General features: G+C 46.6%; 1 protein-coding gene across 2 annotated transcripts in view; it reads left to right on the top strand.

The window, feature by feature from the left end:
* Nucleotides 1–25000, top strand: part of sema6a (sema domain, transmembrane domain (TM), and cytoplasmic domain, (semaphorin) 6A) — a 135553-nt gene that overhangs the window by 49828 nt on the left and 60725 nt on the right. For both annotated transcript variants that reach the window (XM_083783929.1, XM_083783930.1), the window contains exons 2-6: nucleotides 8679–8844; nucleotides 10210–10327; nucleotides 20092–20152; nucleotides 21883–21945; nucleotides 22907–23008. In XM_083783929.1, the coding sequence (XP_083640055.1) occupies nucleotides 8742–8844; nucleotides 10210–10327; nucleotides 20092–20152; nucleotides 21883–21945; nucleotides 22907–23008 (447 nt within the window). In that variant the 5' untranslated portion in view covers nucleotides 8679–8741. The remainder of the gene's footprint in view (nucleotides 1–8678; nucleotides 8845–10209; nucleotides 10328–20091; nucleotides 20153–21882; nucleotides 21946–22906; nucleotides 23009–25000) is intronic.

A 25000-nucleotide genomic window follows, 5' to 3' on the forward strand; every position in this document is an offset into this window, starting at 1 on the left:
TTTCGAGCTGGGAGGCGACGAGGGGAGCAGCATTCTGGTGTGCGGAGGTTCGGTTTACAAAATGTGACCAACCCGTAACAACCGAGGATGTTACTGTGTCGGTTTGACCTGGTGTTGTGCAGTGTGGCAGTGTTCCATCACATGGACAGAGTAGAGAAAGAGATCAAAGGATGTTACTGTGTCGGTTTGACCTGGTGTTGTGCAGTGTGGCAGTGTTCCATCACATGGACAGAGTTACTGTGTCGGTTTGACCTGGTGTTGTGCAGTGTGGCAGTGTTCCATCACATGGACAGAGTAGAGAAAGAGATCAAAGGCGAGAGAGGGGGAAGTGTGTGTGTGTGTGTGTGTGTGTGTGTGTGTGTGTGTGTGTGTGTGTGTGTGCGTGTGCGTGTGCGTGTGCGCACGAGTGCGTGCGTGCTCGTTTGTGTGTGTGTGTATGTGTACGTGTGTGCCTGCGTGTGCGTGTGTCACCAAGCCTGTCCTTATCAGCAGTCATTTGCTCTGCTCTTCCCACACGGACGAGTATCAGCTGCTTCCAGATTGATTAATTTGCGCTGCTTCTGTCGTGATTGACAGGCCTGGAAAAGGTTCTGATATTTAAATCTGTAACCTCATTCTTTTTGGGGGTCAACGTCTTAAGCACCAGTCCCGTTTGTGCAGTGTGTGTGTGTGTGTGTGTGTGTGTGTGTGTGTGTGTGTGTGTGTGTGTGTGTGTGTGTGTGTGTGTGTGTGTGTGTGTGTGTGGTGTGTGTGGGTGGGTGGGTGATTGTGTGTCCCAGGAGTAGTGGGTTTTCAGTTATGGGCTTCATGAATCCCATTCCAGATAAAGCCATGGCTGTGCCACACACCATACGCCTTATTGTCACCGCTGCTGGTGCTTGGGGAGATGGAGATGAAGAGACGAGAGGAGGTGGGGGGTGGATGAAGAGAACAGAGGTGATGGGAGAGAGGAAGGGCACGCACGCACGCACGCACACACACACACACACACACACGCACACACGCACGCGCACACACACAGGTGCCTGTATATAATGAATGTTATCATTATCTGAATTGAGAAACACAGACAGAGAAAGGAATACAGGTCTGGTGAGTATGACGAAATGAGTTCGAAATGAGATCGAAATGAGCGGGATGAAACCTCAAACCTGAGAGAGGTGGTGGGAGAGACAGGGGAACGCGAAAAAGTAAGAATGGAAGAAAGCAGTGGAAAAGAAAGAAAGAATAAAGACATTTATTGCCCACATCTTCCATTATACTTGTGATGTGATGCAGCAGAGGGACATGGTTATTTGTACAGCATTTGTAAAAGACTGGTAATGTTTTTTTGGTCCTCTGGACTCTGGGAGTTTATTTTTGTCAGCCAAAATTAAACCTATTTTGTCCAGTATGTAGCCTAGAACTCGAACTATTGCATTTGTCCCAGAATGATGTGGGGAGTCCACTGCAGGCCTCCCTGGCAAGCCCAGTTGGCTCTTGACGTTTAAAAACCCATGCTGTTGTAGGTAATTATCTCTGCTACTGGGAGGGTTTCTGTTTGTTGTCAGCTTTCCTTGGATCATGAGACTTGCCTAGTTTCCTCTGTTTTTTGTAGCTTTTCCTTTGCTGTTATCTACTGCCCTTTATCCCCCTTTCCTTTCCTTTCCTTTCCTTTCCTTTCCTTTCCTTTCCTTTCCTTTCCTTTCCTTTCCTTTCCTTTCCTTTCCTTTCCTTTCCTTACTTACTTATTTCTTATTTTTTATTTGTCACACCCTCCCTCCTCCTCTTCCATCTCCTAATAACATCCAGTGCATTTAGCATGTGCGAATACGTCGTTCACAGACAACAGGCCAATAAGGCAGAGTTGTCAGGGTTTGTCCTGAAGGCTAGTAGCTCTTAATGCTATACTGTCACATTGTATTTGTAGATCAGTGATACATTACTTAAAAGAACACTCTCAATAAACTCTGTAAAGTATAACCATTAGGTTGAGGATAATATATTTTTTTGTATGTGTGTGTGTGTGTGTGTGTGTGTGTGTGTGCGTGCGTGCGTGCGTGCGTGCGTGCGTGCGCGTCTGTGTGAGATTAAGAAGCACAGACGCATGTCCGGGGCTAATGGCTTTTAGATCACAGACGTGGAGTTACCAGAGATACCAGCTTATCTCTAGATGGTGACAGCAATTATTGTTATGTTGTTGCTAGTACTAACAGCCTCTGCGCACTGTTATTATTTTCTCTCTCCATCGCTCTCTTTGTCTCCATCGGTTTCGGTCTCATTCTGTTTCAGTTGTTCATCTTTACTTCTCTGTCTCTCTTTCTCTGTCTGTCTGTCTCTCTTTCTCACTCACTCTGCCCCAAGTGTTCTCTTCAATCAATCCGTCAACTCTCTTTAAAGGGACAGTCCTCGTTGTTGTTGTTGTTGTAGTAGTTGTGGGCCCCTGTGTTTCAGTGAAGGGCCCTATGGCGACAGGGGGCCTCATTCATGTCCACCTCTTTGTCTTTCGATAATCCAACCATGATTGATTACCTCCACGCAGATACTCAATACTGAAAACAACAACACCATCTAAGGAAAGCACCCATATACTTCTTGATGGTTCAGTTTCATTGTGTGTGTGTGTGTGTGTGTGTGTGTGTGTGTGTGTGTGTGTGTGTGTGTGTGTGTGTGTGTGTGTGTGTGTGTGTGTGTGTGTGTGTGTGTCTGTGTCTGTGTCTGTGTGTGTGTGTGTGTGTGTGTGTGTGTGTGTGTGTGTGTGTGTGTGTGCTCTTATTCTCAGAGAGATAGACAGGTTGGACTCTCCCTTCCTTCACTGTTATGGCTTTCTCCTGGATGTACTGTAGCATGGCACGATAACACACATCAAGGGCTTGGTGAGGTGCTGACCTTCAGGAACAAACTTGAAAGGGATAAAAAGAAGTCACACACTCTGGCTCTATATACAGTCATTTATTTGACTGACGTTTCAGCCTCTTGGCCTTCCTCAGTATCAACAAAAGACAAAAAGACAGACAGGTCGGTCTCTCCCTTCCTTTGCTGCTATGGTGGCGTTCTCTTGGATGTGGGCAGACAGCTCCTCCAATCTGTGTGCAGCTGAATTCTCAGGGCCGGGGCTGACAGGTATAATCACCTGCCTGGGTGTCCGTGGCAGTAAAGGAAGCCCTTGGACCTGTTCCATTTCATATCCCCTCATGGTGGAGAGCTGACTTATTCTCACCTCACCTTTTCTCTCTCATTCCTCTCATCCCCACCTCTCTCTCTCTCTCTCTCTCTCTCCTGTTCTTTTTCTTTTGTCTCCCCCGCTGTTCTCTGTCATTCACCCCCCCTCGCCTCTCTCCTCCCCTCGTATTCCCAGCATGTCTCTCTGAGCAGGTGTTACTGTGGTTTTAGTCTCGCAGTGTCTGATTATTGGGGAAGAAATGCATTAGCATTTGTGTGGTCGGTTGTAAAAGGTTTTATTGTTCGTCGTATCCGAATCCGGTGCGTGTGGTTTAAACTTCACACCCATGTGTTAGGTCCATCTATTCTCACCCTACATAGCTATTCCTGTCTGTCGGTCTGTCGGTCTGTCGGTCTGTCGGTCTGTCTGTCTGTCTGTCTGTCTGTCTGTCTGTCTGTCGGTCTGTCGGTCTGTCGGTCTGTCGGTCTGTCGGTCTGTCTGTCGGTCGTATTGTGTTTCATTCCGTGACATCAAACTCTTTGAGTTGAGTTGAGTTTGAATCTTTATTTCGGTCATTTAAAAACAAAACAATAATGGTTGTTAAGCAAGTACAAATGAAAAAGTAATATCAAGTTAACGTAGAAATATTACTAAAAACAGAAAAGGAAAAAGTGATAGAACAAAAAGTAAACTAGTAAAATGTTGGTTTACATTCGTTTTTCAGACATAAATTACTATAGAAGGTGTACTTAATAGAACAATAGAATAGAATATAATTAAGAACCCTTTGCCAAAATTACTGGTGACAAGTAAATCCAGACAAAGAGAAATGATTGTCATTGCTCTATAATAACAACACATCTTTCAAGACTTTCTTGCTGTGTCTTTCTTACACACACACACACACACACACACACACACACACACACACACACACACACACACACACACACACACACACACACACACACACACACACACACACACACACTGTGGTTTCCTACTCCCAACAGGTAATTAAATAGCGGTCTCCCACTTCATTGCACATTGATGGATAGAGCAGAGCTGATCTAGGGGCTTCAGGAGACAAATGCCTGTAGGTGTCTAATGACACTCACCGCACCTTAGGAACTCTCAACATTAACCTGCTGTGTGCGTGCGTGTGTGCGTGCTTGTGTGCGTGCGTGCGAGCGACTGAGCCTAAGTGCTCGCGTGCGAGTGTGAGTGTGCGTGCATTTGTATTTCTGTTTCGTCAGCATACTGTAGATAACTAAATCCATGCCTAGCATGAAACGTTAGATGTGTTCTTCCCTCCGAACCATGTGACCCCCCATGGCTGACCTTGTCGCTGTAATGAATGTGTGTTGTATGTGTTTCCGCCAACGTGTTGATGTAATGGCAGCGATAACATCATTAGGCCTTTTAATGTGTTTATTGTTAAAGCTAATACTGTTTGGGTCCCAGGTCGCAGTGGGACTCCTGAACCTGGGGAAAGTGTGTGTGTGTGTGTGTGTGTGTGTGTGTGTGTGTGTGTGTGTGTGTGTGTGTGTGTGTGTGTGTGTGTGTGTGTGTGTGTGTGTGTGTGTGTGTGCGTGTGCGTGTGTGGTCGTGTGTGCGTGAGTGCGTGCGTGCGCTCCCCAAGTATTTATGTCCTTTGCTAATTTGCTCTGTATGTGGACATGAATAAATCATTTAAATGTATGCGAGTGTTGCTGTTTGTCAATGTATTTTGTCTGCGTCTCCTTGTGTGTTTGTGCCAATCAAGGTAGCCTATAGTGTATGCGTGCGTGCGTGCGTGCGCGCGCGCGTGCGTGCGTGCGTGCGTGAGTGTGCGTAGCTAGTCGTAGTGAAGCATCATCCTGGGGGGTCCTTGTGTTTTTATTACCTGCTGGCTGGTGGCCTCCCGCCAGCATCCGGTTTGATTAACTCTGTTCTCTCTCACACACACACACACACACACACACACACACACACACACACACACACACACACACACACACACACACACACACACACACACACACAGTAGCAACTATTTTATCACTTAGAATGCAGGAGGTGTAAGGCAATAATGGCTATTGCTCTCAAAACGTTATTACCTATTAACAGCCGTAACTTCACCCGTTATGACTTCTTTTCGGTTGCTTGTCAATGACTAGTGTGAGCTTATATGCAGTAGTTCACTTTTAAACTTTGAACATTTAATCATTAATATATTATATATATATAGTGTGTGTGTGTGTGTGTGTGTGTGTGTGTGTGTGTGTGTGTGTGTGTGTGTGTGTGTGTGTGTGTGTGTGTGTGTGTGTGTGTGTGTGTGTGTGTGTGTTTCTGCACAGAAATCTACAGTGCTCCACACGCACGCAACACACCTCACACACGGAAGCAATTTGCTTCTACACCAAATAGTGTAATTATTCCATGATAAACTGTTTCTCAGACGCTATATTTGATGGCTTGGTTCACTCATTTTGTGCCCAATTTATTTTGTGTATTATGGGAGGCAATGTAAAATTGGCATTTGCATCTCATTCATTTAAAAGGAAGACACAAGTTGTCCCCCCCCCCAGACACCACTCTACGTACACTCAAATGAGGGCGAGGGTTAGGGTTATTAGCCAACCAATAAAAAGAAAATAATAATAATCACGTAGACTAGTCCATAGATGTGGCTGGCTCTAAAGTGATCGGCTGCCTCAATATGACTCTTCAGAAGCCATGCATTGAAGGGGCTATAGCGCGAAGCACCCCTCAAAAACTGTGGCAGACATAGACAAACCCACCCTGGTAAATTCCCATAATGCCGATCTCTCTGTGAGAGAGAGAGAGACAGCCTGTATACATAGGTCCTTCTGTGAGAGAGAGAGACAGCCTGTATACATAGGAGAGAGAGAGAGAGACAGCCTGTATACATAGGAGAGAGAGAGAGAGAGATCCTGTATACATAGGAGAGAGAGAGAGAGACAGCCTGTATACATAGGTCCTTGTGAGAGAGAGAGAGACAGCCTGTATACATATAAGAGAGAGAGAGAGAGAGACAGCCTGTATACATAGGTCCTTGTGAGAGAGAGAGAGAGAGAGAGAGAGAGACAGGCTGTATACATAGGAGAGAGAGAGAGACAGCCTGTATACATAGGAGAGAGAGAGACAGCCTGTATACATAGGAGAGAGAGAGAGAGACAGCCTGTATACATAGGAGAGAGAGAGACAGCCTGTATACATAGGAGAGAGAGAGAGACAGCCTGTATACATAGGAGAGAGAGAGACAGCCTGTATACATAGGAGAGAGAGAGAGAGACAGCCTGTATACATAGGAGATAGAGAGACACCCTGTATACATAGTCTCTCTGTGAGAGAGAGACAGCCTGTATACATAGGTCCTTGTGAGAGAGAGAGAGCCTGTATACATAGGAGAGAGAGAGAGAGACAGCCTGTATACATAGGAGAGAGAGAGAGACAGACAGCCTGTATACATAGAGAGAGAGAGACAGCCTTCTATACATAGAGAGAGAGAGAGACAGCCTGTATACATAGAGAGAGAGAGAGAGAGACAGCCTGTATACATAGAGAGAGAGAGAGAGAGACAGCCTGTATACATAGAGAGAGAGAGAGAGAGACAGCCTGTATACATAGAGAGAGAGAGAGAGACAGCCTGTATACATAGAGAGAGAGAGAGAGACAGCCTGTATACATAGAGAGAGAGAGAGAGACAGCCTGTATACATAGAGAGAGAGAGAGAGAGAGACAGCCTGTATACATACTGTAGGTCTCTCTGTGGGTCACGTCAACGTGGCTCTGTTGACACACGTTTGGGATGGAAAAAGAAGCCACGCATTGATGTGTTTTCATGAAATAGTGTGAGGGTGAATAGGGCAAAGAGCAGAGGGGCGGGCGAGGGGTGGGGGGGTGGGCGGGGGTACTGAGGGTACCAGGGGGTGGGGAGGAGGGGGGGGGGGGGGATCAAGGTCGTATCCAGGCTGTATTTGTATTCTCCTCGGTGTTAAAGTGATTCTCCCAATGAATAGTGTTTTCATTCCGCTGCTGAATGAGATTCACAGGAGCGTGGAGGAGGAGAGAGAGAGAGAGAGAGGGAGAAAGAGAAAGAGTGAGCGAGACAGAAAAGGAGAGATAACATAGAGAAAGAGTGACACCCCCCCCCCCCCTCTCTGGCTGGCTTACTTATTCTCGATCTCCTCCCTCATTCTATTCCTCCTTCATCCTCCTCTCCTCGGCTCCCCGTTAGACACACAATAAAGTGAGCAGCTTATGAAAATGCAGCGTGGGATAAACAACTTTATCAGGCGGGCGCCAATGAAATCAACCTTTTCATTCAATCTTTCTCATTCCCGAAAGCATCCTCCTCCACCCCTGTCTATACCTACACGGCGACGTCACCCCATCCCCGGCAGGGCAAAAACGAGAAAACGAATAAAGTTGCTCTATGTAAATTAAATGCTTTATTCCTGATTAGATTATCTAGGCAATAATTGTCTTGGGTGATTTATAGGGGTAATTTGTTTCCACAAAGTGCAGTAAACACACACACACACACACACACACACACACACACACACACACACACACACACACACAAAAGCCGTTGCCATGGCATGTGGAATGAAGACATCAGATCAGCACAGTGTGGCGTGTCACTGTCGTAAATCTACACTGACATCAGCATGGCTGACTTTTATAGTTGAAGCATAATTATAGGTGGCATAGGAGTAGAATGTTGATGAATCAAAAGCACGGAAAGCGAGTGAACGCACATGCACACACATGAACACACTTGCACACACATGCACAGCCAAGTAAGTACCCATTCTGCATTAGTAGACCAATTCAGTTTTGGAACAATTCTGTTTTGGAAGGGTGAGCACTGAGCAGTGTAACAAAAAGTAAGACTTTTTGATGATTGCTACACTTCCGTGTGTGACTGACGAGTTGGAAATGCACTTGCCTGCTGCCATGTGCCATCCCTCTTCAGCTCCAGGTACTGCTGAGAAACTCAGCGGGCTAATTTCAACAAGAGCTCTCCCACTTTACTATAAGACCCTGAGAGAGAGAGAGAGAGAGAGAGAGAGAGAGAGGGAGAGAGGGAGAGGGGGAGAGAGGGAGAGAGGGAGAGGACCTGCTTCTCTCTGCCTGCCATCGATCTATGATGCATATTACCAAACCTAATCCAATTAACTCTCTCCTGCATGCTTGCGGACACAGCTCACTTGAGTCATCGAAAATACATACACAAATATATATCTGACAGATCGCAATGGGCCGTGCAAAATGCACAAACAGCTCATTCAGGTGGACTTGAGATTTGTTTGGCTAACTTCCTTTTTCTTCCTTTCTTAAGCCCACCCCCCCCCCCCCCCCTCCTCCCCCGCCCCCTCGTTCCAATATCGCCTCCTCCACATCTGCAACATTTGTGTGAATTGCAAAGTTGGGAAACAATTGAGGTAGCAGGCAGGTGGATTTATAGATGCATTTGGCTAAACAATCTTTTCCCTCTCTCCTTTCATTTTTCTTGTTCCTGCAGGCTGAGGTACAGCGACACAAAAGGACCAGCAGCGACAGCAGCAGTAGCAGTGTGGGTGCGACCATGAGGTCGGAGGAGGCCTTATTACTCTGCTTCACGCTACTACACATAGCCGGGGCGGGCTTCCCCGAAGACTCCGAGCCTATCAGCATCTCTCATGGCAACTGTAAGTACACACAGCTCCAGCCTCAGACGCTCACTCTTTCTGTGTTTTATAGCGTCTTAAGTGTTTGTTGGTTTGTGTTTTTCACATTTTCTCTTCCTTTTTATTTATATACAGTGTATTTAATTACTGTAGTTATTCTTTTTCACTTTCTTTCTCTCTTTCTAACTTGCTTTGCCCATACCTACTGTACATACATTGTGTCTGTGTTGTCTCGCCTCTGACATTCTGCTCAATTCTCAATTGCCACTCTACAAAGCCAATTTATGTCACTGACAAAAACTGATTTCCCCTTCTTTATTCCTTCCTTCCTTCCTTCCTCCCTCCCTCCCATCGTTTCTCCCATCTTTCCTTAATTTCTATCTTTTCTTCCTACCTCTGCGCTGTCCCCTCATTATCAGTCCTCTCTCTCTCTCTCTCTCTCTCTCTCACTGCTCTCTTTGTCTTCCACCTTTTATACCATCACAAATCCCCTCTCCCTTTCTCTTTTTCTCTCCTCTAACCACTCCACCCACCCACGCACCACCACCACCACCAGCCAGCTCTTTTACTGAATGCATTTTGATGGCACAGAATGTAATTTGGTGCCTAGGGATAGACCCTCGACACACGCACGCACGCACGCACGCACGCACGCACGCACGCACGCACACACACACACACACACACACACACACACAAAAAGACTTAAAGCAGCATTTGAAACGGAGCCCACCCTACATCAAAGGATAATCCGCTATTTTTCTGTTGGGCTTCTAATGCTGTGTGTGATAGTGTAAACTATGGTGGCAGGCTAAAAAGGTATACTTCTCTCTGTTTCTCTCTCTCTCGTCCCCTATATCTACAGTATCTGTCTCTCTCTACCTCTCTCTTTCTCTCCCGGGGCCAAACCAGAGCGCTTTATGTAGCTCCCAGTAAGGAGAGTTCAAACAGTAGCCAGCCAACATCGGCAGAGACCTGCGTTTTTCTATCAGACTGTTTATTCAAAGCAGCCGCTTTCATCCAAAGCCACTCACAATACAGCGATTGCACGGTACAGCGCAGTGCATTTCTCAGCATGCAATTTACGGTCACAGTGGGATTTGAACCTTCAATCTTAGGGGGACCTCTCTCATCCAGCTGAGGCACGTGGAATGACATGGACCCAAAAACCCCAGGGTTCAGTTGACAAAAGACTCGCCAGTATCAATTCCTTTTTGCCTGTTGTCAGACACTTGAATTAAACAAAGTCAATTCACGTGCCCCTCTCTGTAACCACTATTACTGTAACGTCTCCAAGTTTATAGAACTTGAATTATCAGGGTTTCTATCAGGGTTTCTTGCATTTGTATATTTATGCCTTTATTACTATTATTATTTTCCCTACAGATACGAAGCAGTATCCGGCATTTGTGGGCCATAAACCTGGCAGAAACAACACGCAGCGACATAAACTGGACATCCAACTCATTCAGATCATGAACGGGACCTTATACATCGCAGCCAGGTATGTGCCCCCACTGCTGGCTATTGACCTGGTTTCAGGTTTCCTATAGTGACCCTCAAAATCCAGCAAAGGCTAGTCTTTGACAATGAGCCCTGAATGAAGTAGAATAATTATTTTGTAAGGAAATCAATGTTGACATGAGAGACGTTAACGTAAGGTTCTTTGCTGCTGACACTGAGACAGCTTGAGATTTAAAATACCGCCCTGAGTTCACACCTCAAAGTGTCTCTGTATAATCTCTTATTCCTCGCATGTTCCTTTTATATTCTCTCTATTATTACCCATTCCATCTTTCAGATTGGTCACTCAGGTCATTTGTATCCTGCTGTTGGGTAATAAAAACAATGACAATCTTATTTTACAGTTACCACTGTTGCACTGTCGGCAATCTTCTCAATGCAATAACCGAGCAGATACATTTCTGCCACCACATTGGGCTTTCTCTTTATGAAACACTACAAGAATCGATGCACTGTAGAATAGGTTTATTTAGACATAGTATGCGACTGCCAGTGTAATTGAAATTCCACCCCCCACCTTTGCTCATCCACAGATGATGCGCATGAACACCTTCTTTCAGTTTTGAATTAATTTGTTTCGATATTGATGTTGGTTTGAGGGTGCAAAATGAATTGGTAACATGGGACGCCATGTTTACTTCAATAACGCGTAAGATATGCTGAAGAAAATATACTTTTGGAGTCAGGCCTTGTAGAGTTTCTGAAACTCAGTTGGGAAATGGAGAGACAATGAACAAGATGTTCCTTTATTAAACCTTATCGCCTTTTTTAAGATGTATTTTTAGTGTAGAGAGACAGGAACCCAAGGACGGGGAGAGATGAGAAACATGCAAGACAGGAGTCATATTAGTTCCTCACGGTCACATGCAAGACTGGCTGAGCCACCAGACACCTGTTCTTTTGTACTTTCTTCTCTTTAATTAGGTATTTTCTGCTTCAGTCTTTCAGCCTCCAATGTTTAAACAAACCCCTTATGCCTCAAACAATAGAGAGGGAGAGAGTGATTCGATCATTTCGATGCCATTTCAATTTAAGGTGAAGGTAGTGTCATGTTCCTCGTAGATGGAAAAGATAATGACTCAACAATAACATATTTTGAATGCAGTATTTAAAGCACCAAATTTAGTGCATGTCTTTCCTAATTATGCTAGCAGTGTATTTTGGTGTTCAAATTATAGCTCACATTAACATATATACTTTATCTCAGCTCTGTTAATAGACTGGACAGTTATTTTCTGTCCACAACCATGTCTTCTTGTTCCCTTCTCTCCTATATGCCTGAGCTCTCATATATAACATTCCACAACATGTGGTGAGGAGAGAAGAGAAAAGATATAGATTTCTTTGCCACCGACACATTTTTAGAAACGCCTCACCTCACTTTGACTGCATGGGCAAAGTCAACTAAAGACAAAACAGCAAGATATAAACCTCATGAGCAGTGTTTGCCGTTGACGCCGCACTGAAAAAGGTCCCTAATATATATATATCCCTTATCTACTTGTTCTCTGTGGCGCCCATGGCTAATTGAGTAGCAGGCTTGATTGGTACTGTTGAAAGCCACAATAGGGGGGCTTTCTTTGTTTTCCACCAAGCATGTCAAATTAAGTGGCCAGGGGGAGGCTGCTGCTTTAAGTGGCAGGGCTTTTTAACACATCTGTGGTCATTAAGGAGAGGTGTGTCTGAGCGTGTGTGTCAGAGTGTGTGTGTGTGTGTGTGTGTGTGTGTGTGTGTGTGTGTGGTGTCGGCGGCGGCCAGAGTCTTTGGTCTGCCTGTTGCCAACCTGCTCCAGGGTCGTTGAAGGGGGGTCTGAGGGAAATGCAAGGGAAATGAGACACAGAGGGTTTATTGGAGGGGCGTATGTTAGGGTATGTGTTACCCAGCTGTTGAAGTGCGTGTGCGTGTGTGTGTGTGTGTGTGTGTGTGTGTGTGTGTGTGTGTGTGTGTGTGTGTGTGTGTGTGTGTGTGTGTGTGTGTGTGCGCGTGCGTGTGCGTGTGCGTGTGTACGTTATTTTTGTTAGCCTGTAATTCCGTCTCATGCCTTCTCATTGCTTGTGCACATATCCAAGTGTGTGCATTTGTGAGATAACTCTGCACGTTCGGTCCCACATTCGCATACTTTTCTCAAAGCATGATGGGAATCCTGACACATGGTGTGGGTATGTAACCCTGGGAATAACTGGAATGGTTGTCCAGGATTAGACTGAAGTGGATGGCCTGCTGTTTATTCTGCCAGAGACAAGAACGTTGCAATCGATGACGCGACACAGACACACCAGTGAGTTGCCGCACAATGAGATCCGTCAGTGACAACAAGACATCGATACTTAAAAACGTAAAAGCCGAACGATGAACCGTTTAACATTCAACATTTCAAGGCAAATGGCCCGTGCACTCATTACCCTCATTACCAACAGAAATCAATGTGAAAGTGAGTCGATGGTTAAGTCAGCACACTGCAATTGTACCGTCAAAGCAAGACAGCCGTATAAGACTTCAATAGTTGCCTTTATGAGCACGTCCAGTCAGATGGCTGGTTTGTTTATCCTTCCAACGTCTAGGGCCTTGCCATCTTGCCATCGTGAAAACCAGTAAGCCTCAGTTCTTCGTGTGCGGCAGATTGCAGATGGCTGCTGTGAATGCCGTCCAAAGCCCCAACACTGTTTCGGGTTGTTTTTTTGAATGGCTGCTCCATGTATTAAATCCCTTTGGCTCGTGCTTTCGTGGCTGGCAATAGAATCACACACGCTTTTAGCAGCGGGGTGCATACAAACATGGCCACAGATGAAATTGTAAATAGACAAAAGTGGCTTAATCCAGAGAGGGGGAATAGTCTAATCTTTGGCAGTGCTGGAACTCAGCAACAGGTGCAATGATTGAGAATTCAGTCTAATCGACAATGTTGAATGAGATGCATTGATTTGGTCAAAATCAAGACGTTCACTTTTGTTGGGTCGCAATGTCAATATACTGAAAACGCATGAAAAAACAAAGACACAATTAACATTTGAGGACGAGTTGTGCCTCGTCTAATCGGTGTGAAATATTATTAGCCTTTCCACTGAAAGCTGAGATATTGAATGTTGATTATGTATTCAGCTCACGTCTGTCTTGAATCCGTTAACATTCTGCATCTTATTCCTCAGCAGGCTTCCAATCTGAGCATATTATCCACAGGATAGTACCTCCTGCTGAGATATTAGAACGTTGCTTTTTCCCATGCAGACTGTGTAGCAACTCATTCAATTTTAACACGGTGGACAGAGCACTGCAGGGTAACGTGTTGATTTGTTCTCATATTTCCATAAAGTAAATAGTTGCCTTGCATATTTGTAGTTAACAAGGCCTTTGAATTATCACACACATACACATGTCGAAACACAGTTCTTGGGCCTTTTGAATCATAGCGAGAAGTCCAGATAGATTGTTCCTAAAAATAAATGGTCAGTCATGGTAATGAGAATGAAACACAAACTGTGTAAAATGTAATACATTTTCTTTCTTTAAAACAAAATATGCCATACATAATTTGTGATAAAGGTTAGAGTATGAGTAACGAACATTAAAAAAACATATTCACAGAGAAGCTTCAGATTTGATGTGCACCTGCTGTCCTGTGTTTCATACATTTAGCAGCAGAGTCACGTTCGGTTCAAGCAATAAAGTGTATATGATGTACTAAGAGATGGATGCTGGGCAATTGGTATTCAGCCAGTCCATATTTCATGGCCAAGGTGCACTCTGTACAGCATTTGCTGGAGATTCATCGTTGTGTAATAGGAGATTTATCATTCTGACCTATTCTCTGTATCCCTCTGTGTGTGTGTGTGTGTGTGTGTGTGTGTGTGTGTGTGTGTGTGTGTGTGTGTGTGTGTGCGTGTGCACACACCCATGTCTCCATGTGCACGTTACATGTACTACATTATGCCTGTGTCACTAGCACACAGCACAAGTTTGTTGTGTGTGTCTGTGTGTGTCAGTGTGTGTGGGTTCTCCTTTTGTTCCTGTTTGTGCACGTTTACCTGTGCCTATGTATTTTTTCACAAAAAGGAAGCCCATGAGACGATCAACTGCTTTTTTTCTTTGCCACCAGCCACGGAAGTGGCATGGAGGGATTTACTCAGAGAGGTTTCCTACCGGGTGAAATCAAGGAGGCCTCTGTCGGTCTTAGAGAAAGTGTGCGTGCGTACTTGCGCGCACGCGCAATGCATGCACGTACTGTAAAAGCCGGGATGTTCATTTACCTCTGAGAGTACAAACATCACTCTGGATTTCACTGTGTAGCTTACTGCATACCCCAGGTCTCTCCACATGCAGGGCATAGTCGCCATTCCCTGCCGTCGACCAGCCCTCACCATGGTAACACCAACCACCCTCTGTTTACACCCTTGTATGAGGCAGTCTAGCATGGGAACGAGAGAGAGAGAGAGAGAGAGAGAGAGAGAGAGAGAGAGAGAGAGAGAGAGAGAGAGAGAGAGAGAGAGAGAGAGAGAGAGAGAGAGAGAGAGAGAGAGAGAGAGAGAGAGAGAGAGAGAGAGAGAGAGAGATGGAGGCGAGGCAAGGAAAAGAGAAAGCTTGTAGATCAAGTTAACATTCACTCACAAATGACAAGGCGTGCGCACACACACAGACACACACACACTCTCACACACACACACACACTCACACACACACACACACACACACACACACACACACACACACACACACACACACACACACACACACACACATTACACACATTTTTCTCAGTTGAATCCTCTGGAACAGTCGTGCCACTGTGGCCAGTGTGTTGTCACTGCCGGGTCTCTGCGGGCCTCACAGTGGAGGCCACTAGAGTCTCAATTATTGTGGCAGCACCAAATCCTGTTAAAACCCACTTAATGACTGGGATTACACTGTTCTCCTCCTCAGCACCACATCCGCACACTGAATGGACCAGGGCACACTCATGCGGCGTGCGCACAAAAAAATTACAAATTGATAAATCAAAGTTTAAATGTAATCCCCTCAAAACTCCTCAAATCGGCCCCAGGCTCCGTCGCAGCCTGACTGTGTGTCGCGGGTTTGAGTCCCGATCTACTCTACGATCAGAATTCCTGTCTATACACTATACAGTATAGTGTATTCTATCAATAAAGGCTGAAAAAAGCCCCCTAAAAATATCTTTAAAAAAATATGCTCCTCAAATCATTCCTAATGTGGTGGAATACTGTAATGCTTTCACTTTTTCACACTTTTGCCCTATTCACAATGTTCAAAAATACCTGATAAACAAGCTCATAATGTGTCCCATCGCAAGACGTTGTGAGCTTGTAGATCTGCTGTTTTAGAAATGTATTGAACATGCCTACCAAAAGCAGGGACGCCAGGGTGAAAGTGGTTAATTCTTTATTGAAAGTCTTGAGATTTTCATTTAATTTCAAGTGCAAACCATGCAGTCTCCATGTCGGTTTGTCCTTGAATCTTTCATGAAAATATTTATTAAAAAACCATAAAAAAAACCATAAGAGTAGCTAAAATTTATTGGACAGCCAACTAGTGCTGCACGATTCTTCACGATTCTTCACAAAGTGAGATCTCATAGGTGTCTGAATTTTTTTCGATTAATTGTGCAGCACCACATACATGCCACAGGAACACACACACGCAGGCTTGCTCGTGCTCGCTCATGCGTGCACACGGCACACACACACACACACACACACACACACACACACACACAAGCTTGCTCGTGCATGCGCAGTAGCGTATACCATGGTGAAATGCCCCCCTTTCAAAAAGCACAACCTGCTGTGGCTTTAGCGGAGTGAACTCTGACTTGTTGTATTTCATGCCACCACGTCACCGGGGGAGGAGGGGGGGCTCTTGATGCCTTCAGTCCATTGAGAATCTCAAGGTCTCCCATCACAACGTAATGGTGTCCGCTGTTCCGCTTCTAAATCCCCATGCCCCCCCCCCCCCCCCGCCTCTCTCAACCACCCATGATCTACTATATGAAGAGACTGGAATACAGGGGCGACGGTGATGGGAGAAAGGGAGGGAGGGGAGGGGCATGTGGGCGGAGGGATGTGTAGTCATTTATTTGGGGTAAAAGGGTGGGGTATGCTATAGGTGCGGGGTGCATACTAATCACGTTCCCCCTTTTTTCTGCCATCGGAGTGCAAGATTGGTCTGACAAAAGACCCACCAGATGGACCAGGCTGGCCTGCGGTCACCCCCCAAAGAAGAAATGGGCTGTTATGAAAACCACATTCTTCCATACAAAGACCCTGTGTTCTGTTGGGCCCGCATGGCTGCATGTCCGACGGAGACCCTCTCTCGTCATTCTGTTGCGCTTTCTCTCTCTCTCTCTCTCTCTGTCACTCTGTCAGTGTGACTGACTCTCTCTCGGCCTCCGTCCGTTGTTCTCTCCCTCCCTCCCCAGTCCCTCTCTCTCTTCTAGTCATCCTTTACAGTGCCCCCATATCCGTGTCTGTGACAGGATATTTGCATACCTTCCGTCCCACTCACACATTTTTTGCCTGTGAATTTGTGGGAGCACACAGTGCCCACTTCCACATGATTCACATCCACACTCGCTGTTCTACATAAACCTCATGGGTTCCCATGGCATTCAAGTGTGTCGCTTCCCACAATGCCACATGCTTCCGTTGAATTTCTGATTACAACCAAGACTGACATTTGTTATTTGACAGCGTTGCTGCTTTATTGGATTATAAACAGCCAAAAAATAGGACATGGTCAGCCACGAGGACACCAGATTTTACAGGAGTGCCCAAGGCCCCTAAGCAATTGTTTTTGAGTAAAAATCATTATTTGTGTGTGTGTGTGTGTGTGTGTGTGTGTGTGTGTGTGTGTGTGTGTGTGAGTGTGCGTGCGTGCGTGTGCGTGCATGCGTGCGTGCATGCGTGGTAGAGCAGAAGAGTGCATGTGTGTGGATGCTGAGGAGATATGTTTGGAGGACAAGAGGAAGTGGATTTAGAGCCCAGGTGCAGGGTATATAGGTGCAGGCTATATAGGGAAAGGTTCAGCGCTCGCGCGTGTGTGTGTGTGTGTGTGTGCACGCTCGCTCGCATGAAGTTGTGCATACGTGGACAGGCCTTGCACATACCAGTATGTGTTTGGAGAGCTGGTGTTGACAGCTCCTCTATTGTGCTCCCCCAACTCTTCCCTCAGGATGCTTGAGGGACACATCGCTGCTTGGCTTCCTCTTATCTCAGCTGGAAGGCTCTGTGCAGAGTTCCTCAAACCACAGCCTTGGGGCCGTGTGGACTGCATTGGCCTTCCAGAGCCACAGTCAACAGCATGACTGCAGCTGTGAAGCTAGTTGCTGAGAATGTTATACTTTCCAAATCCATAGAGCGATACATTGCATGAATATCGTTTAGCGGAATACAATTGTAACCTGTAACATACAGTACCTGAATAACTGATTAGCATAATGGAATTTGTTCTACTTTGTGGTTGTGAGCAATTTAATACAATTTAGAGCCAGTAAATGAAAACTAAATGCCTTTCCAACTAATCTGACAAATGATGACAAACTCTTTTCTTATATACTCTAGGCCTATACGTAATTTAATGGCCTGCATTTAATTGTCACTTGCCATTTTCCTAGCCAGGCACACTGTTATCACAGAACATACTGTGTATTCCACGACTCTGCTGGTACCCATGGAGGCAGGGATAAGAGACAATGAAAGATAGAGGAGTTTTTGGATCACTAAAAGACCAATCGAGACCAATTACAGCAGTACAGTAGCACCTCAAGAGCACCTTCTTTGAGTGGAGGAGCAGACAATGGAGCAGGTGAGGAACTGAGTGGCAAAGAAAGCTCAAACGTGACACAAAGCAAAACAAAGAAAGTAGAGGTAACCCTGACTGGTCTTTGACACCACAGGGATACGTGGTGCACAGACTCACTGCTATAATGTTGCACCTACCGCAGAGAAGGTGGCGCTCTTTTCTTAATTCCAACCAGTCTCAAAAAATAATTATTCAATTTGGGCGTCATGGCCAATAACATAAAGTAGACTGGGTGTACTGCCCCCACTGAGGTGTTGTAACCACAATTAGGCAGCCAGCCAAACTTTTTACTGATCTTTGTCAGGAGTGAAACTGTAACACAGTAAAATGTACAAATACAATTGACTGTTAAGAGTCACATGAAATAATACAGACCTTTGCAAATAGTCTATCAAACTGCTACAAAACTCTACAGCATGTAAGTCATCAAAAAGCAGTTAAACAATTGGCATTTAAATAATCAAACCAAAATCATAACAATCCTGTCTAAATCCAAATACGTGTTACATTCCTTGCATTAAATGGAAATAAACATTAAACTTACAAACAATGCTCTTTCTGTAGTCTCAAACAGCACAGCTAACCTCTCTCTTCACAGCAAACATTGTTCTGCCTGCTCTCCCTCACTCACATGGACTCTCATTGTAGGCCTACTGATTACCCCTCAATGCAGCTTACACTGACAATCAATCAGGTACAATCAAGCAGGCTTGGGTCACTTTAACCTATAGGGTCGCTTAATAGGCACACATTAATACTACAGAAAATAATGCCTGCACCAACACTAGCCTGGAAGGCAACACACTGGGTTTCATCCTGGATGAGATGGCAGGGGGGGGGGAAAGCAGATGTAAGTGGATTCATTTCTGGATGACTGTTCCTCCAAAGACTTTATTAGATTTAGTTAATGAGCGAGCAAGGCGGGCTCGCTGGCTGAGAGCAGGTTGGGGAGCTGGAACATAATTAAGCCACGAGTCTGACGATGCCACTGTTACACACTTTGATTAAAAACACATTCGCCGGCTAATCTCCGACAAATTAAAGCAGTTACATCGCTTGGCACGGCCACCTTTGTCTCCGCCCCGCCCCGCCTTAAACAAGGCGACCCCTTCATTTCTTTAACGCTCCACTCTTTTCTGTACTCGCTCTGCACTTTGTACCAGGCCACAGAGCCCACCCCTCCTTGTCTGCACCTTAATTCTCCATGGTAGGTAGGTGTAGCATCATGCCCAAGTCAGCCAGCCAGCCAGCCAGCCAGTCTGGCTGTCGGAAAGGTAGTTAACCCTTGTGTGGAGTTTTTATGTCTTCCATATGCCCCCGGCGGGGCCTATATATAAGCGCGGCAGTGTAATACAGCAGAAGGCCTGTGTATTTCCACGCCGCACACACATAAGTCTTCTTGTCTGAGCTTTAATGAGTGTTAGTATAGATTTCCTGTGACTCAAACACTGGGCTTAATTGACCTGAACAGCTCTGAGTGACTTGGCACCTCCCGTCTCAAAACTGCCCCCACCCCCCATTCCGCTCCCTAATCTCCCCCACCACCATCACCAGAAGACCTTTCTCTGGGACAAAGGCTCTTTTGTCCTGAGGACTACGCCGCGGCACTCTAAACCTTTGTTGACTGTTTCTGTCTGACATAGCAAATAGCTCTGGCCTCCTTTTGTTTATTGTTATTTTTCCCCTAGTTTGGACAAAGTTTATACAGAGACCCATTTTCCAATGTTGTTTTCTGCCTGTAGGGGGGTCGGGTGGCGGAAGGAAAAAAAATACTTTATTGTTTGTTGGGATTTTGACTGACTGTCTGACCAAAAGTCTGACTTATCGCCTTATCCCCCCCCCCCCCCCTCTCTCTCTCTCTCTCTCTCTCTCTCTCTCTCTCTCTCTCTCTCTCTCTCTCTCTCTCTCTCCTCGCCTCTCTCCCCCTCTCCTCAGGGATCATATATACACAGTGGATACAGACACAGCAAACAGCGAGGAGATCTTTTTCAGTAAGGTGAGTGAGGCGCCTGTCGCTTCGAGTACACGTTGTACTCGAAGTGTACATACACAAACACCGCGATTGGCAATACACTGTGTGTGTGTGTGTGTGTGTGTGTGTGTGTGTGTGTGTGTGCGTGCACATGTGCTTGCTCATCGGACATGAGCCAGGATGTGTTTGCCACACCGACCCAACTAAAAGAACATTGTCCAATCAGTCAGCTATAGCGAACCACCTGCGTCACCTGCCCTCATCACTGGGGCAGGGAGGATTGATGATGATTGTTTGTTGTGTGTGTGTGTGTGTGTGTGTGTGTGTGTGTGTGTGTGTGTGTGTGTGTGTGTGTGTGTGTGTGTGTGTGTGTGTGTGTGTGTGTGTGTGTGTGTGTGCGCACGCTCGCGTGCGTGTGTGCGTGCGAGAGAGGGTAGATGGACAGGAAGAGAAATGAGAGGGGAGGAACGAACGAACGAAGCAAAGGAGGAAGGAAGGAAAGCAGAAATTTAGAAGGGAGCTGTAAAATGACTGAAGGGACAGACAGACAGACAGACAGACAGACAGACAGACAGAAGGCTGGATGCAGGATGAGAGGGAAGCATATATAATTCCGCCGAATATCGTATTCTTTATTCCAGAAAGCACTTCACATTTGCATAGTGTTGTTGATAATAAGCCACTCTCCATTCAGACACTCGGCACCGCTTGACCCCCAAAGGTAGACCTCATGCAAACAAGGCCCTTCTCCCTGTGCTGCAGCGCAGCCCACAGCCACTTCAATGTCAAAGCCCAGCTAGTGGGGTCTTCAATGAGGGGGCTGCCTGCAGATAAAAGGCTGCCGGGCTGATTGATGACTGAAGGTCTTTAATCAGTGGCCAGTCTCCATGCACGCTGTCCAACAGGCCTCTATACTGCACACCACTGGCATGGACCACACAGCTTAGCGCTGACCCTACCCGGCCATGCTGCCCGTGGCGGGGAGCGTGCGCGCGCGCGTGTGTGTGTGTGTGTGTGTGTTTGTGTATGCGTGTGTGTGTGACTGACAGATAAAGCTTTGCACTGATCTACTGGCCAAGGTAATCCAGAGAGAGATAGACAGAGATTCATGTACTGTATGTGTGAGACTGTGCATGTGTGTGTGTGTGTGGGCGTGTGTGCGTGCGCGTGTGTGTGGCATTATGTGCATGTTCGTTGTCTGTTTTCCTGCTTGACTGACAGGTAAAGATTGGAGCTGACCCACAGGCCAAAGTAGTGTGTGTGCTTGAGTGTGTGCGTGTGTTCGTGTGTTCGTGCGTGCGTGCGTGCGTGCGTGCGTGCGTGCGTGCGTGCGTGCGTGCGTGCGTGCGTGCCTATCAATTCAGAGATCTGGTCTGGGATCAGATTAGGATCTGTCCTCTCGTACTGTGTTCTGATCTGGGGCCAGCGTTGTGTTTCCACCCCCCACAGCTCCGGGAATGTGAAGTTGAAGTGTGAAACTGATCTGTGATCATCAGTGCTCGGTGTCACTTTCACCTGGGAGCAGGTGTCCCTAGCAGGGAATCGATTCCTGGGAAACCAAGAGATGATGATTATTGATTTGATGTATGGATTGCTTATTGAACCGCTGCCTCCCTCCCTCCCCCTCTCTCTTTCTCTCTCTCGCTCTGTTTATCTGTCACTCACTATTTCTCTCTGTCTCTCTCTCTGTCTGTCTGTCTCTCTCTCTCTCTCTCTCTCTCTCTCTCTGCCTTCGGGCCCCTGTCTCTGTGCAGAAACTTACGTGGAAATCCAGACAGGCAGACGTGGACACCTGCCGAATGAAAGGGAAGCATAAGGTAGACACCGCCCGCCCGTCCGCACGCACGCACGCATGCATGCATGCACGCGTGCACGCACGCACGCACAGACACACGCACAGACACACGCATGGACACACGGATATACGCGGACACACGGGCACACACACACACGCACACTAGTGATGCAATGCCACTGCAAGTGGCAGTGCACTGATGACACCCTGACCTCCTTTCCTGAAGGATTTGGGTGCATGTCTCATTATGCATCATAAATCACATCCATACACACACGCACGCACACACGCACACACTGCAGCATGCCTACTGCGCATGTCCATATGGATGTGCACAAGCACTCTACGACAGATGCACACACGCATGTAGACACACATGCATGCACGCACATGTGTGTGCAGAGACACCACTGTGCAGGTGCACTAACACACTACCTGCTCTTCATATAACATGTTTTATGGACAACATCTGTTGGAATCCTCACATGGAATAGTTTAATTCTATATTTCCATGGATTTATGTTCTCAGAATCCGGCAGTAACCCAGTGGTGTGTATAGAAGTTGCACTGAGTTACGATTTCAATATGATTGTGCATGGTTATTTGTGCAGTGCATTGTACAGTGCAATAAAACTATTATTGTGTATACCATGAGGAAACACTTCAATTTGAAGATTTGACACGTGACGTGTCTCTTACTCCCAATACAGCAAAACCTCAGTGTTGATTTATGAACGTGTGACTCTGAGAGTGTAAATGGAACCCTTCCATTTATACACTGTCAGAGTTAATGCGCTGAGAATTTCATAGCGTATTTTATAGCCTTTCACATGAATTACAAAAACACTTCCACATCGGTTTCAATTCAGGTAGAGGCTCACTTGTCAGCATGTCACAATGAACCTCTATTCTTTTTTTCCGTTCTTTCACCCCTTGCTTCTCTCTCTGCTTTCCGACCACCCTCCTCCTCTCGGCCCGCAAAGGATGAATGTCACAACTTCATCAAAGTCCTCCTGCAGCAGAACGACGACAGCCTGTTTGTGTGTGGAACCAACGCTTTCAACCCTTCATGCCGAAGCTACAAGGTACAGTGGGCACACGCACGCACTCTCCACGCACGCACGCACGCGCGCACACTCACAGACACACACAAACACACGCATGCACGCGCGAGCGAGTGTGCTCATTTACACTAAACACATAATCTTTGTTCTGCTCTCTGCCTCCTTTCTGACTTCACCTGGCAAGAATGTCTTATACATACATCACATACATCACATACTGTACACATACTGTACCACCTGCAAACTCACACACACACACACACACACACACACACACACACCCTCACACACACACACACACACACACACACACACACACACACACACACACACACACACACACACACCCTCACACACACACACACACACACACACACACACACACACACACACACACACACACACACACACACACAGAGGATATATGAGGCAGCATATTTGACATGCAACCCTGACAGTGTGGGAGTAGAGAGGTGAGGATGGACATGGATGAATGACTTTCACAGCTCCGGAGGCCCTCCTCTGATGGCTCTATCTGCAGGTGTACCCTGCCACGCTTGATTTGGACTGCATGGGGCAGCGTACCTATCGACACACACACGCACGCACGCACGCGCGCGCACACACACACACACACACACACACACACACACACACACACACACACACACACACACGCGCACACACACACACACGCACACACGCACACATGCAGACATAACACATACGCACAGAAACACAAGCACATGCACACGGGAGGCAATGTTGAAATCCGACTCCACGTTCCGCTTCTGACTAAGTGGACCTGGCCTCCCCCCGTTGCCCACTGTGGCATGTGTGGAGGATTCCTTCAGGGAAAGCAAACACCGCCAACTGAAGGCAAGGCCCGTCTCCATGACCTTGGGAGTCGGGAGCGGGCAACAAACATGACAGACACGCCGACAGACAGACAGACAGACAGACGTAAAGGCAGCCGTTCTGACAAGCACACAAAGAGAACTTCATGACATAAATGACTCACCAGAGTCGGCATTTGAGGAGTCATACAAAGACGAGCAGGCAGACAGGCAGATTCAAATATAGACAGACGGGCAGACAAGACAAGACGGAAAGATACAGAAATTGACACAAACAGACAGACAGGCAATCTCGAACCAGCCAATCAACTTGCCAATGCCAAGACACACAGCTCTGCAGTAGACGGACTCAGACACACAGCTCTGCAGTAGACAGACTCAGACACACAGCTCTGCAGTAGACAGACTCAGACACACAGCTCTGCAGTAGACAGACTCAGACACACAGCTCTGCAGTAGACGGACTCAGACACACAGCTCTGCAGTAGACAGACTCAGACACACAGCTCTGCAGTAGACATGAGACTCAGACACACAGCTCTGCAGTAGACAGACTCAGACACACACACAGCTCTGCAGTAGACAGACTCAGACACACAGCTCTGCAGTAGACGGACTCAGACACACACACAGCTCTGCAGTAGACGGACTCAGACACACAGCTCTGCAGTAGACAGACTCAGACACACAGCTCTGCAGTAGACAGACTCAGACACACAGCTCTGCAGTAGACAGACTCAGACACACAGCTCTGCAGTAGACAGACTCAGACACACAGCTCTGCAGTAGACAGACTCAGACACACAGCTCTGCAGTAGACAGACTCAGACACACAGCTCTGCAGTAGACAGACTCAGACACACAGCTCTGCAGTAGACAGACTCAGACACACACACAGCTCTGCAGTAGACAGACTCAGACACACAGCTCTGCAGTAGACGGACTCAGACACACACACAGCTCTGCAGTAGACGGACTCAGACACACATGGATTGGTTCGTCCAGGTTGCTGTCATCTTTGGAAGTGTATACCGGTACGCATGTGCCTTGGTTGGACACAGGAACAAGCAGAGACGTTATCTCTAGATGAACCTTTGGGTGGGCGGGTGTGGGGAGGTGGGGGTCAGCCTTTTTTTTTGGGGTCACTAGGTCTGTT

Source organism: Protomyctophum parallelum (genome assembly GCF_964188405.1).
Source record: "Protomyctophum parallelum genome assembly, chromosome: 15".
NCBI lineage: Eukaryota > Metazoa > Chordata > Actinopteri > Myctophiformes > Myctophidae > Protomyctophum > Protomyctophum parallelum.